The sequence below is a fragment of the Mus caroli genome, chromosome 10 (assembly GCF_900094665.2).
Source record: "Mus caroli chromosome 10, CAROLI_EIJ_v1.1, whole genome shotgun sequence".
NCBI lineage: Eukaryota > Metazoa > Chordata > Mammalia > Rodentia > Muridae > Mus > Mus caroli.
In genome coordinates, this window is record NC_034579.1 from 24,719,904 (window position 1) to 24,738,640 (window position 18,737).

The window sequence follows — 18,737 nt, forward strand, 5'->3', positions numbered from 1 at the left end:
CGTCATTCAGACAGAAATTAAACAAGAAACCCTCACATAAGAGGGTGAAGAAGTTTACGTGGAGGCCTGCATCCACTTCTCTCAAATTTTGTGGCCATCAGGACATGAATGGCAGGTGTCTGTCTGTTACAGTTGGAGTCTCAGAACTAGTGTTCTCCTAAGAACCAGTGTTTCTCTGGAAGATGGTGTCACTTGAGCATAGCACAATAATAGGATCAAAGTTAGTAAAGAAATCCCCAAATATTACCAGACATTTCTTCAGAGTTACTGCTTAAGTTTACTTTCTAAATAGAAATAGTCGAGATGTTCCTACACAGTGACTGTTTATGAATGCTGAGAAGGTGGTTTCTTTAAGAACACATCTGTTTGGAGAGGATTGCTCTTTTATAAGGGTGTTATCTTCTGGCCCTTGAGGATATTGCATGAACATACAGCCTGCCTACATATAAATAATTAAAGGTAAGAATAAGTCTTTAAAATATAAAAAGGAACAGCATCAGAAGTCATATAATGGTCCTTTAGTATCACCAATTAGGATTCTTATGTCTAGAAATTCCACAGAACAACTTAATTTTGATTGTGCAACTATGGAGCTTAAAAAAAAAAAAAAAAAAAAAAAAAGCCTGATGCATGTCATTCCAAACGCCAATTCATCTATTCTTGTCACACATTTTCATTCTGTAAGTTTCCTCTGTACTCCATCTTCAATTTGAAGGTTCAGTATCTAAACAGTGACAAAGAGTGACCCCCCCATTTTTGTTTCATCTACCAGGCAATTATCTAATATCCTGGGTTCTGTTTTCACACTCAGTTATAGATTCTTGCTTTATCTAACATAACTGTCATTTTCACTTTAATTTCTATAGGTAGTTGACCAGTGTAATTTGAATCAGAGATATAAAGGATAGTATATAATCGTCTGTCTTTCAATGATGCAATAATTAGCATGCTTAAAAACTCAGAATTTTAAATAAATATTTGATAGACAAAATGAAGGACTGGGGTAGAGAAAAACTTTCTTCTAATGAGGAGACACTTAGGATGTTGAATGAGATGTTCTACATATGAATGCCACTCAGAATTTTGTCCATAGTAAGATGGGATGGGGAAATAGCAATCCAGAATTCATGGTAATTAGAGATTAGTAGGCAAATAATGGAAACGAGAAGAGATGTGTTCTACAGCTAGATGGTGGGCATATGAAAGCAGCAGCAAGTGAGAGCCAGGGATGATCAACCCAAGGATAACCTGAAGGCAATGACCATCATTTAAAGTAAATGAGTCTCCAGTGCCCCTGTAGCCAGTGTACGAAGGTAGAAGCTGTGTTCTGAAAGAAAGTTTAATATATAGTGAAATTTGTGAGCCACGAAGGAAGAGAGAAAGTCAGAGTAAAATGATTTGTTAATCATGAAAAAGGACAGAAGAGAGAGCCAAGGGTTAATAGAACGCAAGCAGGCAATGAAGAAATAACAGTGTGGGAACTTCATCGTGGCAGAAAATAAATAGTAATGTATGATGTAGGAACAAGACTTGTGGCACCAAAACAGTAGAGGTTGGGATTGGGCCAGTGATTCATGAACCACACAGACCCTTTGAGGGTCCATGCTGGAGACAGGACATGGATATGAATAAGGTAAAGAGTTGGAAAATCGCACACAGCTCATCCGGAGGAGACTGTGCTTAGGCTCTTTCAGCAGATGTACATTACTAATTTATGAAATTCTAATGTATTTCTAAAATAGATATCTAAGTCTACAAATGTTTGCATCAAGAAACTCATATAAAGGTATAATTGCTGGCACATCTGAATCAGGTGGCTATTTTCTCCCATAGTGGCTTTATGACAAAGTTCTCTAATAATACCTAAAATGTCTTCTTTAGTATTTGGATTATAGCATAGCATTTATAATTACCACAAACTGCAGATTTTGATCCATAGTTTTATTTATTTGTTTGTTTAAATCCTTGGAAGCACTAGTTTACTTGTTTTGTGGGTGTCTGAGAGAAGAAGGAGAGGAAATGCTCTGTGCCACAGAGTACATGTGGGGGTCTGAGCACGACTTACAGGGTTCAGGTCTCAGCTTAGGGTTTGTTTTTTTTTTTTATGGTTTGTGAATGAGTCAAATACCAACTAGTCAAATATGAGCTTGTGGGTGCCAGGGATCAAACTCAGGTCATCAAGTTCCTCAGGCAAATGCCTTTGTCCACTCAGTGACCCCTCAACTGTTTAATGTTATCAGTTGAATTTGGTATGAAAAAAAAATCCAGCTATTTTTGCCCATTCATCTAGTTTATTGCTCAGTATGGGGAATTTATTTTTTAATTTCTACCTTGACATTAATATATTTTCAAAAGCATGTAATTCAACAATCAAGAAGGTATGTACATGCTGAATATTGTTCTTTTCAAATATCGTATGATGACACTAGTAGGCTTGGCAATAGACATTATTATTACTGGTGTATATATTTTTGGCTTGTGAGCAAGTGGAATATATGCACTATGATGATAAGTAGTTAAATGTGCTATTCGTAATCAGAATGATCCTTTGATTTATCCCTGGCAATACCACTAAAAAGCTATCCGTTGATATTAGAAGGGGACTCGAGAATTATCTGTGCATGCTTGCCATATTATTTTATTCTCTCATTAGGTATTTTGAGATATTATATATGACAAGTCTGAGGCTGTCATATATTTGCTTTGTCACACAGCACTGTTTGGGATAGATGTTGGTTGAATGAAACAGTTATCACTGCACGGTATTACATGACTACCAGAAAAAAAAAAGCATGGCATGTAATTGAAATCACATTTAATGGGTTCACGAAGTTGTAGGGTTGAGCCAACATGAGTTGGTTTATACTGGTCTAAACTCGTGTACCCTAAGTATCCTGGACTCCTTTAGCTGTGTCTTACCTCAGCTTAGACAATTTGGTAACCCGCCTAAACTACAGCTCATGGTCTGCTTCCCTTATACAAGCTTGAACCTGTCTCATTGCTTAATGAAAATGCAGGCATGAACAAATAAACAATAGTGTTATTATCTCTTAAGCCTCCAGGTGTGTCAATATCCTGTTGGTTCAAAAGAAGCCATGTGGGCAAGCCAAAAGTTAAAACAGTAGGGCATTTTAAAATTGAACACAAAGGACTCTGATAAATAAAAGTGCAACAGATGTGTAGCCATCAGTGTGATCATTATTCTGTACTGACAGACAGAACCAATGACTAGCTAATTTTAACTAAAAATCTGCTAATATTTTATAGTTATAGTCAAATTAATAAGCTTCTATTCTGAATTTGATAAAGAAACAAAGGGCTGAAGTTTAATTTCCCCCTTAGGTATTTCTTAGATTTGGGATCATAACTGTTGTATCTTTTGAAGTATGCAATATGTCAGTATACTGTCAAACATTATAACATTTCCTATGTATGATAAGTTGCAGGGGCCCATTGATGCTGGGCCTTAATAATTCATCAGTATGATGTATTATTATTCTCAAATTGGCCAGAGAATGTTGTCAAATTTGCAAACTGTTGAATAAAATGTGTATAAATTTAGAGGCGATGTTAAGATTTCTTCTAAATAAAGCATAGAAACAACTGTGGCAAGATGGCTTAGTGGGTGAGAACACATGATATTCTCCTAGAAAGCCTGGGTTTTATTCTCAGCAGACACATGAAATTTCACAACTGTACCTCTAGTTCAAGGGGATCTAATGTCATTTTTTAGCCTCCTTAGGCAATATGCATGCAAGTGGTACACGTACATGCATACAGGCAAAACACCTGTAATATACATAAAATTTAAAAATAATAACAAGCTCACAAAAGAATAATACAGAATTGATACATAATTATGTGATATATGATAAAGTACTGGATTGTCTGACTATGCTGGGAACAACTGGGTAGGAATGTTCTACATGTAAAATATTTTATAAACTACACATGGAAAAAGTAATACATATAAATAGTTTTGGAAGATAACTGTCTCTTCTATAACAACTTTTTATTCTACTCAGCTGGCTACCTCAAAACTTGCACACTTAGATTATTAAAATATATTGAGAAACCTAGGATTTATAACCGATTTGGCATATAGAATATTTCAGACATACAGAAATGACTTGCTGTATAATAAATACCCTTGTCATAGTTGTAGAAGGCATTTATCTTGGACTGATAATTTATATGTGCCTTTCATTTCAGAGTCACCATGTAGACAGACCCAAGAAGCTTCCCTCAGATGAAAGTGGCCAGGATTCAAGAGCGCGAGTTGGTTTTCAGAATGATGTGGCTGACGTGGAGAGACAGAAGAGCAAGCATGGGCCACTGCAGCCGCAAGCACCGATGTGACATGTCAGTTAAACTATAAAATATTATTTTAACCATCTACCTGATAAGGCTACAACACATAGTTTCTTGCTTCCATGATACTTGGAATAGAGCATGTGTATAGAACTCAGAGGTTTGGAATCTTCCTTGGGTCTACCCACTTTAAAAAAAAGATATATCTTTTTTATTGGATATTTAATTTATTTACACTTCAAATATTATCCCTTTTCCCAATCCCCCCCAAAGCCACCCTATTCCATACCCCCCTCCTGCTTCTATGAGCGTGTGCACCTACCCACTCCCACGTCCCTGCCCTGGCATTCCCCTATACTGGGGTATCAAGACTTCACAGGAACAAGGGCCTCTTCTCCTTGGTTGATGGTTTAGAAAGATATTTTTGTGTGTGCGTGTGTGTGAGAGAGAATAGGTGCTTTGCCTGTATGTATATCTGTGTACCACATGCATGCAGTACCCTGAAAGGCCAGAAGGCAAATCTCCAGAGATTGAAGTTACAGAGGCTAATAATCACACCGGGGTGCTAAGAAGAGCACCTGGCTCCTTTGTGTGCATAACAATCAAATACTCTTTAATCACTGAGCTTTCTTTGGAGCCACCCACCTAATATTTTGAGGCAGGGTCTTTCACTAAACCTGGAGCTTGTGCATCAGTTCATTCAAGCTGGCTGCCTACCCAAAGATCCTTTTGTCTCTGCCTGCTCCAACTCTGGAGTTACTTATTCATGTCACTGTTCTTGTCTTTCTATAAGTCGCTAGAAATCTAAACCCAGGTCCTTCCTAACAGATACTTTTCTAACTCAGCCACCTCCCTAGACTAATCATAATTTTTTAAAAAAATTTTTTGCTAGATGAAAGAGTAAATCATGTCTAATGGTTTGAAAGAGGATACGGTAACTGAGTTTTAACCGGTTCTCAGACCTTTTCTTTATTCAGTGGATGATAGTTAGCATAGAAACCCACCATGGACTCAATTCCCCCAATAATAGTCTATGTCTTTTTATTGGGGGAATTGAGTCCATTGATGTTAAGAGATATTAAGGAAAAGTGATTGTTACTTCCTGTTATTTTGTTGTTAGAGGTGGAATTATGCTTGTGTCTTCTTTTGGGTTTGTTGAAAGTAGATTACATTCTTGCTTTTTCTAGGGTGTAGTTTGCCTCCTTGTGTTGGAGTTTTCCATCTATTATCTTTTGTAGGGCTGGATTTGTGGAAAGATATTGTGTAAATTTCATCTTGAAAAGGAATATCTTGATTTCTCCATCTAAGGTGATTGAGAGCTTTGTTGGGTATAGTAGCTTGGTCTTTCATTTGCGTTTTCTTCCCGTCTATATGACATCTGCTCAGGCTCTTCTGGCTTTTATAGTCTCTGGTGAGAAGTCTGGTGTAATTCTGATAGGTCTGCCTTTATATGTTACTTGACCTTTTCCCCTTACTTTTTTCTTTTAATATTCTTTGTTTATTTTGTGCATTTGGTGTTTTTGATTATTATGTGACAGGAGGAATTTCTTTTCTGGTCCAAACTATTTGGAGTTCTGTAGGCTTCTTGTATGTTCATAGGCATCTCTTTCTTTAGGTAAGGGAATTTTTCTTCTATAATTTTGTTGAAGATAATTTCTAGCTTTTTAAGCTGGGAATCTTTGGTCTTTTCTATACTTATTATCCTTATGTTTCATCTTCTCATTGTGTCCTGGATTTCCTGGATGTTTTGTGTTAGGAGATTTTTGCTTTTTGCATTTTCTTTAACTGTTGTGTCAATGTTTTCAATGGTATCTTCTGCACCTGAGGTTCTCTTTTCTATCTCTTGTATTCTGTTGGTGATGCTTGCATCTGTGTATCCTGATCTCTTTCCTAGGTTTTCTATCTTCAAGGTTGTCTCCCTTTGGGTTTTCTTTATTGTTTCTTTGCCCATTTTTAGATCATGAATGGTCTTGTTCAATTCCTTCTCTTGTTTGATTTTGTTTTCCTGAAATTCTTTAAGGGGTTTATTTGTTTCCTCTATAAGGGCTTCTACCTGTTTACTTGTGTTCTCCTGTATTTTTTTAAGGGAGTTTTTTTTTATGGCCTTCTTAAAGTCTTCTATCATAATCATAAGAAATGATTTTAGATCTGAATCCTGCTTTTCCTGTATGATGGTGTATTCGGGACTTGCTTTGGTGGAAGAACAAGGTTCTGATGATGCCAAATAACCTTGTTTTCTGTTGCTTATGTTCTTCGGCTTGCCTCTCACCATCTGGTTAGTGCTACATGACCTCGCTATATCTGACTAGATCCTGTTCCTCCTGTGATCCTGGTTTTGTCAGAATTCCTCAGAGTCTAGGTGTCTCTGTGATCCTGTGTTTCTGTGATCCTGTGAACCTGAGATCCTGTGTGTGTGTCAGAGCTCCTTGGAGTCAAGCTGCCACTGGGATCCTGAAATCCTGGTGTGACCAAGCTCCTGAGATCTTATGATCCTGAGTGTGTTACATCACCTAGGGTTGAGTTTCTTCTGGATGTTGTGGGATTGGGTGCAGAGCTAGTGTGCAAGGTCTTCTCAGGGCACTAGCTCAGACAGAATGCTGATCTTCTTAGAAGCTTCATCTCAAAAGCCCTGGTGTCTTATTACCAAACATACATGGATGAAACTTCTAAAGATGCAGTTTTCTTTACTGGGATGGCCACCAGGAGATTGACCATGACTATATGGGTAGCAAAAATTGGACTTTTTTCATTTGTCTTTTGTTTTTGTTTTGTTTTTTTCAATTTTTTACTAGCTATTTTCTTCATTTACCTTTCATTTACCTTTTACTATCCTGAAAGTCCCCCATACCCTCCTCCTGTCCTGCTCTCCTACCTACCCACTCCTACTTCTTGGCCCTGGCGTTCCCCTGTACTAGGGCATATAGAGTTTGCATGACCAAGGGGCCTCTCTTCCCAATGATGGCTGACTAGGCCATCTTCTGCTACATATGCAGCTATAGACACGAGCTCTGGGGGTACTGGTTAGTTCATATTGTTGTCCCACCTATAGGGTTGCAGACACCTTCAACTACTTCCTCTAGCTCCTCCATTGGGGGCCCTGTGTTCCATCCAATAGATGACTGTGAGCATCCACTTCTGTATTTGCAAGGCACTGGCCTAGCCTCACAAGAGACAGCTATATCAGGGTCCTTTCAGCAAAATCATGCCGGCATATGCCAAAATCTTTCTGGCCTAAACAATAGTGACTGGGTTTGGTGGTTGCATATGGGATGGATCCCCAAGTGGGACAGTCTCTGGATGGTCCATCCTTTCGTCTCAGATCCAAACTTTGTCTTTGTAACTCCTTCCATGGGTATTTCTTTCCCTAATCTAAGGAGGAATGAAGTATCCACAAGTTGGTCTTTCTTCTTAATTTTCTTGTGTTTTGCAAATTGTATCTTGGGTGTTCTATGTTTCTGGGCTAATATCCACTTATCAATGAGTGCATATCTAATAACTTCTTTTGTGATTGGGTTACCTCACTAATGATGATATCCTCCAGATACATCCAAGAATTTCATAAATCCATTGTTTTTAATAGCTGAGTATTACTCCATTGTGTAAGCGTATATATACCACATATTCTGTATCCATTCCTCTGTTGAGGGACATCTGGGTTCTTTCCAGCTTCTGGCTATTATATATAAGGCTGCTATGAACGTAGTAGAGCATGGTTCCTTATTACCAGTTGGAACATCTGGGCATATGCCCAGGAGAGGTATTACTGGATCTTCTGGTAGTACTGTGTCCAATTTTCTGAGGAACTGCCAGACTGATTTCCAGAGTGGTTGTACAAGCTTGCAATCCCACCAACAATGGAGGAGTGTTTCTCTTTCTCCACATCTTTGCCAGCATCTGCTGTCACCTGAATTATTGATCTTAGCCATTCTGACTGGTGTGAGGTGGAATCTCAGGGTTGTTTTGATTTGCATTTCCCTGTGGATTAAGGATGTTGAACATTTTTTTCAAGTGCTTCTCAGACCTTCAGTATTCCTCATTTGACAATTCTTTGTTTAGCTCTGTACCCATTTTTAAAGGGATTATTTGAATTTCTGTAGTCCAGCTTCTTGAGCTTTTTGTATATATTGGATATTAGTTCCCCATCTGATTTAGGATTGGTAAAAATCCTTTCCCAATCTGTTAGTGGCCTTTTTGTCTTATTGACAGTATCTTTTGCCTTAGAGAAGCTTTGCAATTTTATGAGATCCCATTTGTAGAATCTCGATCTTACAACACAAGCCATTGCTGTTCTGTTCAGGAATTTTTCCCCTGTGCCCATATCTTCGAGGCTCTTCACCACTTCCTCTATAAATTTCAGTGTCTCTGGTTTTATGTGGAGGTCTTTGATCCACTTAGACTTGAGCTTTGTACAAGGAGATCAAAATGGATCAATTCGCATTCTTCTACATGATAACCACCAGTTGTGCCAGCACCATTTGTTGAAAATGCTGTCCTTTTTTTCCACTGGATGGTTTTAGCTCCCCTTGTGAAATATCAAGTGACCATATGTGTGTGGGTTCATTTCTGGGTCTTCAATTCTATTCCATTGATCTACCTGTCTTTTGCTGTACCAGTACCATGCAGTTTTTATCACAATTGCTCTGTAATAAAGCTTGAGGTAAGGCATGGTGATTCCACCAGAGGTTCTTTTATTGTTCAGAATAGTTTTTGCTATTTTTTGCTATCCTAGGTTTTTTGTTATTCCAGATAAATTTGCAAATTGCCCTTTCTAACTCAGTGAAGAATTGAGTTGGAATTTTGTCTTTTGCTTTTACTTTCTTTATTCTTTTTCTCCTCCTTTATTTTAGGGTGTGGGGGAGTTCTCAATGGCAGCAACAGACCTGGGAAGACTAGGAAGTGAGTGTACTTGGGGTTCCTGATGTGAAATTCCTGAGTATTCAATTAAAATATTATTAAAAATTAATAAAATATTTAAAATATAAGCTAATCAAAAGCATACTTCATTTAAGATGGCTTGGTTTGTAGAGCTAGTGGTACGGCATTTTCTGACTCTGTTGAAGAAGAGCAAATGGCCTTGTGAAGGACTGACAGCTCTCAATTAAGCTACAAGACTAACTTCCATATGGCGGGAATCTGACATGCCTTGACAAGGGAAATCAGAACTTTTGTCTTTTTTTTGGCAATATTTTAGATACACCAAACCAGCTCAATTCCTATGGCACTTATCTTCAAAGCTTCACATTTAGTTTGCAGGAAAGTTGAAATTAATTATTCTTAAGCATATGGTTTGTTCCTTTCCCCCACCCCTCCTTATTTGATTTTGTAGTGAGTACATTTTATCCTCCAAGGACATATAAAAGTCAAAATACTAGATCTAAAGTCTCTGAAGTGTTTCTGCTCCAAATCGTGTCTGTACAGTCTGAGTTCTTTCAAGTAGTTAGCTTACTGGCTTCTGACACTTCTATAAAAATATCCCATAGAGCTTTTCTTATTACGTTTTCATTGACTCTCTCTGAGTGATAAAATGAAATTCTGTAAAGGGCTTTGAAAACCATGCATATTGCTATTCCTCCACATTTCAAATACTAATCAAGTGTGACTATAAAAGAAACAACCGGTGCAGTGAAAATTGCAGCAGTGGGTTGAGACTCAAGCCATTATTAATTCATTGGAAACTATTTTTTTCCTGTAAGATTATGGATCCTACAAAGTACCAGATAACACAATTCCTGAGATCAAAGTTTTTGTTTCAATCACAGGGAACTTGGGTATCTAATCTTCGCAGCATGTGCATTTCTGGGATAGTACATCAGCTGCTCCAGCTGTGCCCTGAGTGAAAAATGCAGCATATTTTATAGACATTCGAAGTACCTCTGCTTACACAGTGCCCATAAATGATGGGTTTAAGGACAAAAGGAGCCTCAGATTAAAACAACAGGTCTAGACTAGAGAGACATCCTAGCTTCCGTCAAGAGAGTAAAGTGAAATTTCCCTTCCTGGGCTAATTCAGCATGTATTTGCCTGAAAATTACAAACTAGTAGTGTGTGCAGAGTATTTTGATTTGCTTTCCCACCTTCAAGACAATCAGGTTGGAATCTGCAGTATGAGCTATCACTGTGTGACCGTTCCATCCATAAAAATGAGGAGGAAAGTAGAGGCCAAATAAAACTTTGGCAACTTTGATTTTATTCACACACACATATATATGGTATACATATCATCTATAATAAAATATATACCTTTATTTAAAAATAAACTGATGGATTGGACTGACACTTACCATTCTAGGTAGGGATTGCTTCTATGTAAGCACTACGCTTTCAGAGTGCAGGAGGAGCAAACAAGACCTTTTCTAAACTGCTTTTCCCACCCTTTACTTCTTTCATTGAGACAGGGCCTTGCTATGAGATCCAGGCTGACTTTAAACTTATGATCTTTTTGTCTTACCACTGCAAGTCCTAGAACTATAAATATGTACTATCACAGTGACTTTCCCCCCCAAATGCTTAGGTATTAGTTAAAATAATACCTCCTCCTCTTTGGTGAAAGTAGTTGTTGTTGAACTCAGACTAAAAATTCTAAACTATAAAGTCTTATTAGGACAAAAGTGCTAGTTTTTTTATCTTGTGTCTCTGGGTACCCAGTCTTGCTCATCAGATGCAAGAGATGGAACCTTACTGAAGAAAGATTACTGAGATAAATAGTCAGTGTAGAGAATTAGATTTTGTTAAGTGGCCAAACAGGAACTATGCAACATCAGTGGAATCGACTAGAGTCAGATTCAGAGAAACGAACTCTGGACAGTATTGTCAGGGCCAATTCCTTTCTCTAAGAAGCCAGCAAAAGAGCTTCACTGACCATTTAGGTGACCTTCTGTGGGCCCTTAATTTACTCTAATAGCTTGGTGATTCTCACGTCATCTTTTAGCAACATCCTCATTAACTCTGCATGTTTTGTCTATAAATAAGAGTCCAGTTCTCTGATTGCACCGTGTGTGTGGTATGAGGGTAAAGTTCAGACCTCTGCAGTCTTAGTGGTGTCTGTTAGATTTAAACCCTCCACTCACTCATAGTGTGCCATTGGCAATCTGTTAAACTTTTCCTATTTGTCAAATTGGGTCCATGTTTGGTACTAGTCCATAGGCTACTTTGAAGAGTTCATTGCATAAAGCAGGTGAAAGTTAATTTAACCTGTAACAAACTCCAACTTTTTTCAGTGCTGCAAGAAACTGCTGACTCTGAGTTCATTTCAAAGAACACTTTATTTCATGACAATACCTCTAAGAAGTCTTGATGTTGTGGGGTACTGAGGCTTAGTCTGCATTTTTCCCTCTGGGAATTCCGTCCTCTGGGGATTTTTATAGCTATGGACAGGGAGTTCCTGAGTCAAAGAAGCATGGCTATGATAGAATTAGCTGATGATCTGACCCTGGTGATTTTTACTGTTTAACCAGTTCTGGAAATGTTTGCATTAAGCAGGTTTTTTGTTTGTTTGTTTTAGTTTTATTTTTGTTTTTGTTTTCGGTTTGTTTGTTTACACATCAGCTCCCTAGATTGAATTGCACATGGCAAGCTGACTGGGAAGTGCTCTCAGGGAAAATACCAAAAGTGAAGAAACAGAAACAGGCATAGGCAGAGAGAGAAGAGAAGTCCCGATATAATCACCACAAAGACTTCAGGGGAAGCCTCATGGAATCCTGTGATGGGCATGGCTCTTTAAAGGTGCACTGAGTTGGAGCAGTCTTTAGCATCATGGATAGAGCTGTCCTGGCCAGGGACTGTGACTGTGGATTAGTAGGCTTCATTTGGCCCAGAGCAAAATCATTCGGGATAATAGGATTACTATTTACATGGGAAGGAGAATGTGTTAGTATGTGTGTTACTCATTCATTACTTGCTAGGATTGTTTCTCATGACTTGTCTAGATGCACAGGGATCTGTTTTTCTCTTTCTGACTTGTGTGCTCCACTGGAAGCTGAAATCTTTTCAGAATACATAAATGTTCTTTATTAAATATACCTTATACTTTCTTGATTCATAGTCCCTAATACAATTTCTTTCTTTTTAACTCCTCAGCAATGCTTCTTAAATTATCCTTAATCTTTAAATGAAACCTGCCATCACTCATCCTTCATAAACTCGTGAATCACTAAGAGAAACAGGAAGCAGAAATAAAACATGGTGTCTTACTTTCTAATCTCAGCCCTGCTCCAAACCTAAAGGTACAGCTTTTGCACAAGCTGTTTCATCTCTCTAAATTTTTTTTCATCCTAGAAGGCAATTTTCATGCCTGTCAGCTTTGAACAATTTCGATGCAATACCTGCTACTGATAGAACATTGAGGTGGTTGGCTCCCTAAAGTCCCACGTCTGAGTAATACTAATTTGAATTATTTTCTACATCTAAGTCTCACTTCTGTTGGTAGACTGAACAGCTGAAAAGAAAGATGCCCTATGGGAAAATTCTCCTCCAAGGCCAAAGTAGAACCCAGAGACTAAAGACTGGACAAGAAGGTATCTAACAAGATCTTCGTATGGACATCAGTTTGACTTAGTCTTGTAACCTAAGTCATGTTTCAGTTGTACGATGGGAAATAGAACATAGGTGGATTCCTACTAAGGAATATTAAGGACTTGGTACAGTAGGAGTTCTATATTTGAGACCTTGATTGACTACCTACTCATACCATGTCTGGAAGTGTTACTTCAGATATTACCATAATGCAACATATCTTTGTTCATATTCTTCTCAATATTAATGAAGATCCAGCTCTATGTTTCAGTGCTGCTAACACTGTTCTAAGCTCAGTAATAGCATTTAATCCTGTGTCTAGAAAACTTATTATTTAAAATGTTAGATAATTTAAAATTGGGACCAACATCTGGTTCCTAATATGACTGGATTATATGCTAAAAACAACTCTATTTTTACTTCTTTAAAACCTTGTATACGTCATCACAGGTATAGTGTGGCATTTCAAAACATGCATACATGTACTGATCAATAACTATCTTTTCCTATCTTATCCTTTTTTATGCTTCAAGCTCTTCATAGCATATTCTACATAAACCATCAAAACAAATTATGATTCCAGTTGATGTTTAATCTTAATGCAAAGTTATTGTCAGAATACAAAGTCACAAAATTGTTAACACCCCCATAGTTCTGAGAAACAATCTCTTGCTTTGAACATAATAAGATCATAAACTACAGTGTTGTGAGGTTGCTCTGCTTCATAGGTGGATGTTTGAATTCTGTTTGAATGTTTTAGGGTGTGCCGGAGGGACAAGCAGAGTCATTTCATCATCTGACAGCTTCTGAAATATCATTTGCCATTAGCACTTGCGTGAGCTACTGACAACCTCGCCCCTCTTCTCCCCTAGAGATTAATTTATTTTCTGCAGCATTGGTTCTTTGCAGAGAGCTCTGCTTGTCAGGCTTCACCAATGGGATTTCTCATCAGCAAACTGGTAATGATAAGAATAGCACTGTGTAGTCATGGAGAGCAAACAATGGTTTGCTAGGCAAAGCAACCCCTTTCTTCTCTTTTCACTTCATCCCTGTCTTAGTCCATGTCGGAAGGAGGCCATGAGCTACTAGCAAAATAGTGCTCAAAGTAATGGGATATTGTGGAAAGTGAGCAGCCTTTGCAACCAGATAGACCCAAGAGTGAACTTCACCTTAAAGAATGTCATGTTTTTGTGATTTTTGCCTCTAAGCTTTAAATTTGCGTACAAATGCCTACATCATAAGAATGTCCTTATGCACAAAGAAATCACTTATGTGAACATTGAAATGCATATGCCAGGCATCTAGTCTGTAAAACACAATTGGCCAACAATGGCCCTTGAGTGATATCTTTCCTAAGGACTGTTTCTGTATAGGTCAGGAACTAACAAATGTTTGTTTTTACTTCTAAGTGCTTAAAAAAAAAAGGAAATCAAGGAAGTATTTTCTGGTGTGGGGAAAATAATATGAAATTTAAATTTCAATTCCTGTAAGTAAAATTGTATTGTAGCAGTATTTATACAAAACACACACACACACACACCACACACACACACATACACACCACACACACACACACACACACACACACACACACACACACACACACACGCTATATGGGCAAAGCTGAATGTCTGTGACAGATATTTACTATCTGGCACTTTAAAGAAAAGGTTTACTAGTGTGTGCTCTAGAAAATAACTCCTTGGTTTTTGATTATACCAATAATCCACTTCAAGATGCTTTACTTGTGATTCTGACTCAGGAGATGTCTAGGAAGCATATTGGATTGGGAGCAGTGATACAGAGAAGAAGCAAGAACAACCTTTCCTTATTCTCTCACACTCATTGCACCTACTGCATCAACAAATTCTATTTTCTCTATCTCTATGCTTTAGAACATGCTCGTTTCTCTTCCATAACCATTGCTACCATCTTAGTGCAAATATCTGCTGTCAACCACTCTTTCAGGACTTTTTTCTTCCTGTAACAGACTCTGATTGTATTGTCCAGGCTGTTGATCAATGTGGTAGGATATGCCTGCAATTATACTAGCGCACTAATCACCAGGGTTCTTGAATAGGCTAATTCATCTTCTACCACTGTTCCATGATGTCTACTCTCAATAAAACAGGCAATTGCAAGGTGCTAAACCCAATGTCAATCTCAGAAATCCTGCCTTGAAAACCCCACAAGGACATTCCTGTCTCCCACCACCTCTGTTTATGATCCATTGGATTCCTATTTCTCACACCCTTAAGAGAAATTCCAGTCATATTCTTTGTCCAGAAATGAGCCTGGCCCTTCCTGCAGACCAGCCTTGAGCTATTTTGGTGGTCTCTTCCACAACAACCTTACCAAAAATGACAACCTCTTAGCTGACATTGTCTCTTGCTTTCAGACTACCCAAGATAGCATATGCTTTCTTTATAAATTTTGGTTATTAGATACCTGCACCACAGGTGTGCACCATGATTACAGGGATTTTTTTTTAATTCTACTTTGCTCTAATTTTAGATGCTAGAAACTCCTTGGCATGTGCCGAATTCATAATGAAAATTTTCTTAGTTAAAAAAAAAATGACCTCCACATTGCTATTCTCTACTTTATAGACAATGTGTGGCATCTCTCAAACATCTTCTTTTTCTCTAGGTAAAACATGCCCCAAGAACACAAACATAAGCCTTAGCTCTGAAACATAATTGACTTTCAGTTCATCACTACAAATGAGAGAGATGCAGCAGCTGTTCCTGTGTGTCATTGGTACTTGGTCTTAGCCCACAGTTTAATCTCAAAATGTGCCAAAGAAAAGAAAGCTACTGATTGGAAGCATGAGTGAAAATCTAGTTAAAAATGTTCAGGAGAGATTCCACGGGAAGCTCAGAAAAGACTAGCCACGCAGAGACTCCTCCCTAAAGTAGCCCTCGCTTCTGGTTCCACTCTTCCGTCTCAGACTTAGCGGCATTAGCAGTTTGTCTCTCAGTTTCAGGTAAAGTGAAGTGTATCCAGGCTTGATTTAAATTAATGCTTTAGGAAATAATTGTTTTACAAGAAAATGTAAATATTTTGATTTCTACAAAACATGAGAAGATGTTGATTTTCCTCATGGTGATTACATGGTTTATAGATATAGTAACTACACACACACACACACACACACACACACACACACAAACACACACACACACACACACACACACACATATATATATATATATATATATATATACTTTTTAGTTGGAATGACAGGTTAATTTTGAAGATGTGTATTTCTTCTACTGTAGGTCACTTATTTCATTTATATTTTTAAAAAAGGAAAATGAAATAAAACCCCATTTTGTGTCTGTTCAAGTGAGGAATTATTTACTTTAATCACCCAGGAACTTCTGTATAAATCCAATTTCCTCTGTTAATTTCATCAGCTAAATAATTGGTGACGAAGATCTTCAATTCAATGTAAAATAGAAAAAAAAGAAAACACCCTGTATTACACTTGTGGTATTTCTAAAGGAATGTGTGCTAAGTGTCCCAAAGTAAAAGTTTTTCATATCAATTTTCACTCTAAATTCTAAGTAATTTTCAGGGAAAAAATGGTTCCCATATACTTTAAGATTTCTTGCAATTGAGAGTATGACAGGAACAGAGTTCTCTTCAATGTGAACTCAGCTCTATCTGCTAGACTGAGTGTGGGTGCTAAGGGGCAAGACAGAAGGAGATCAGGCTTCTGAAGTGACCTAGAAAGTCCCTTCTAAAATTAACCTGGCTTCCAGCCATTATTTCAGTTTGAGATAATATAATTATTCTAATATCCTCACCTCCCACTTCTCTGCTTTACAATGTACTATCTTAAATCAGTTTATTGACAGGGGAGAGCGAGACTAATAACTGTCAAAATGACAGACTGAACTTTCCCACCAATGGCTTGTAATCCTTTTATGTGAGGATAGGAAGGTAATAGCAGGTAATATTTCTACTGCACTTTATGTTTTACAAAGCACTTGAGATACATTATTTCATTTGATATTTCCTTAACTTGGTGCCTCAGCTATTATCATCAAAACTCATTCACTGACAAAGAAATGGGATACAAAGTTTAGTCAAGACACGCAGCCAGTGAGTTGTATACTTAAGCCTCAAGGCCTAGATCTCAGTCTCTATTCTTCCTATAGTACAATCATTTAATTTTCCATCCCCCCCTTCCCAATGAAGAAAAGAAACACTACAAGAGATAAATAATGTTGTTATCTGTTTTTGCAGATAAAGTCTCAAAGGTAGAAAGTGATAGGAATTGGAAATAAATCTGGGCATACCACCTAAAATCCTTATTTTAATATTCTATAATATCTGGTTGTATGAGAAGGACAGAAAAAGCTAAAGATCACCCTTGGGTGCTGTAGTTAATAAGACACAGAAGAAATGAAATCCAAGAGAACATGCATCCCTGGAACACTCTGCATTACCTCATATCCAATCCCCAGCCCAAGTAATCACTGAAGTGGGGAAGTTAACTTGAGATACTTGGCTTTCTTTCATTGGAACTGTGAAGTCTGTAGATATCAGAAAACTAGGTTTTGTCTTTATATTTCACTTGCATTATAAAATTGGAAAGAGATGACACAACAGTTTAGACTCTTTTTGGAGGGGGGGGTTCTTGATCTTACCTCATTTAGTTTTTTGTGAGAATCCTGTATAATTGGTATTATTGTATCTTGTTCTTTCTTATCTCTAAAGATGAGGAAATAATCCCATAAGATTAGGAAATGATAGAGAAGGACTTTAAGGTTGAAAAGAAGGAAAGGAGTGGAAGGAGAAGAGAAAAGAAAGGGGGAAGTATGAGGGAAAGAGGGAAGGAGAAAGGGAGGGAGGAAAGGAAGGCAGGAAGAGAGAGAGGCATGGAAGGCAGTAAGGAACAAAACAACAACAAACAAAAGCCAAAACCTCTGAAAGTTGTGTGTGCTGCACTAAAATGCTCAGGAATTATTCAAATTCAGTGTCTTTCCTTCTTGCTTATGCCTAGGATGTAGGTACTAAAAATCATAGTCTTTTGCTCCTGGGGCGCCATTATCCTGTGATGTCTCTTCTTCCTCCTCCATCCTATTTATGTCCTTCTGTCTTCCTTTCTTCCCTTCTTCCTCTCTGTGGGAGTTTGAATATGCTTGACCCACTAGAAGTGACATAATTAGGAGATGTGGCCTTATTGGAGGAGATATGGCCTTCTTAGAGGAAGTGTACCACTGTGGAAGTGGGGATTTGATGTCTTGTCTTAGTAAGGGTTTCTATTCCTGCACAAACATCATGACCAAGAAGTAAGTTGGGGAGAAAAGGGTTTATTCAGCTTACACTTTCCACATTGCTATTGATCACCAAAGGATGTCAGGACTGGAACTCAAGCAGGTCAGGAAGCAGGAGCTGATGCACAGGCCATGGAGGAATGTTACTTAGTGGCTTGCTTCCCCTGGCTTGCTCAGCCTGCTTTCTTATAGAACCCAATACTACCAGCCCAGAGATAGTACCACCCACAAGGGGCCCTCCCCCCTTGGTCACTAATTGAGAAAATGCTTTACAGCTGGATCTCATGGAGGCATTTTCTCAACTGAAGCTCCTTTCTCTTTGATAACTCCAGCCTGTGTCAAGTTGACACAAAACCAGCCAGTGCTGGTCTCACATATAAGCTCAAGCTGAGCCCAATGTTACAATCCTCTTCTGCTGCCTGCAGATCAAGAGATAGAATTCTCAGCCCCTTCAGCACCATGCCTGCCTAGATTTTGCCATGTTCCTGCCATGATGCTAATGGATTGAACTCCTGTAACTGTAAGCCAGATCCAAGTAAATAAGTCCTTTATAAGACTTATCTTGGTCATGATGTCACTTAACAGCAATGCAACCTTAATTAAGGCTCTCTCTGTCTCTGTCTCTCT

General features: G+C 38.1%; 1 protein-coding gene across 1 annotated transcript in view; it reads left to right on the forward strand.

Annotated features, from left to right (window-relative positions):
• Positions 1 to 18,737, forward strand: part of Themis (thymocyte selection associated) — a 211,972-nt gene that overhangs the window by 190,268 nt on the left and 2,967 nt on the right. Inside the window, exon 5 of the mRNA XM_021174738.1 lies at positions 4,213 to 4,362. Within this exon, the coding sequence (XP_021030397.1) occupies positions 4,213 to 4,359 (147 nt within the window). The 3' untranslated portion in view covers positions 4,360 to 4,362. The remainder of the gene's footprint in view (positions 1 to 4,212; positions 4,363 to 18,737) is intronic.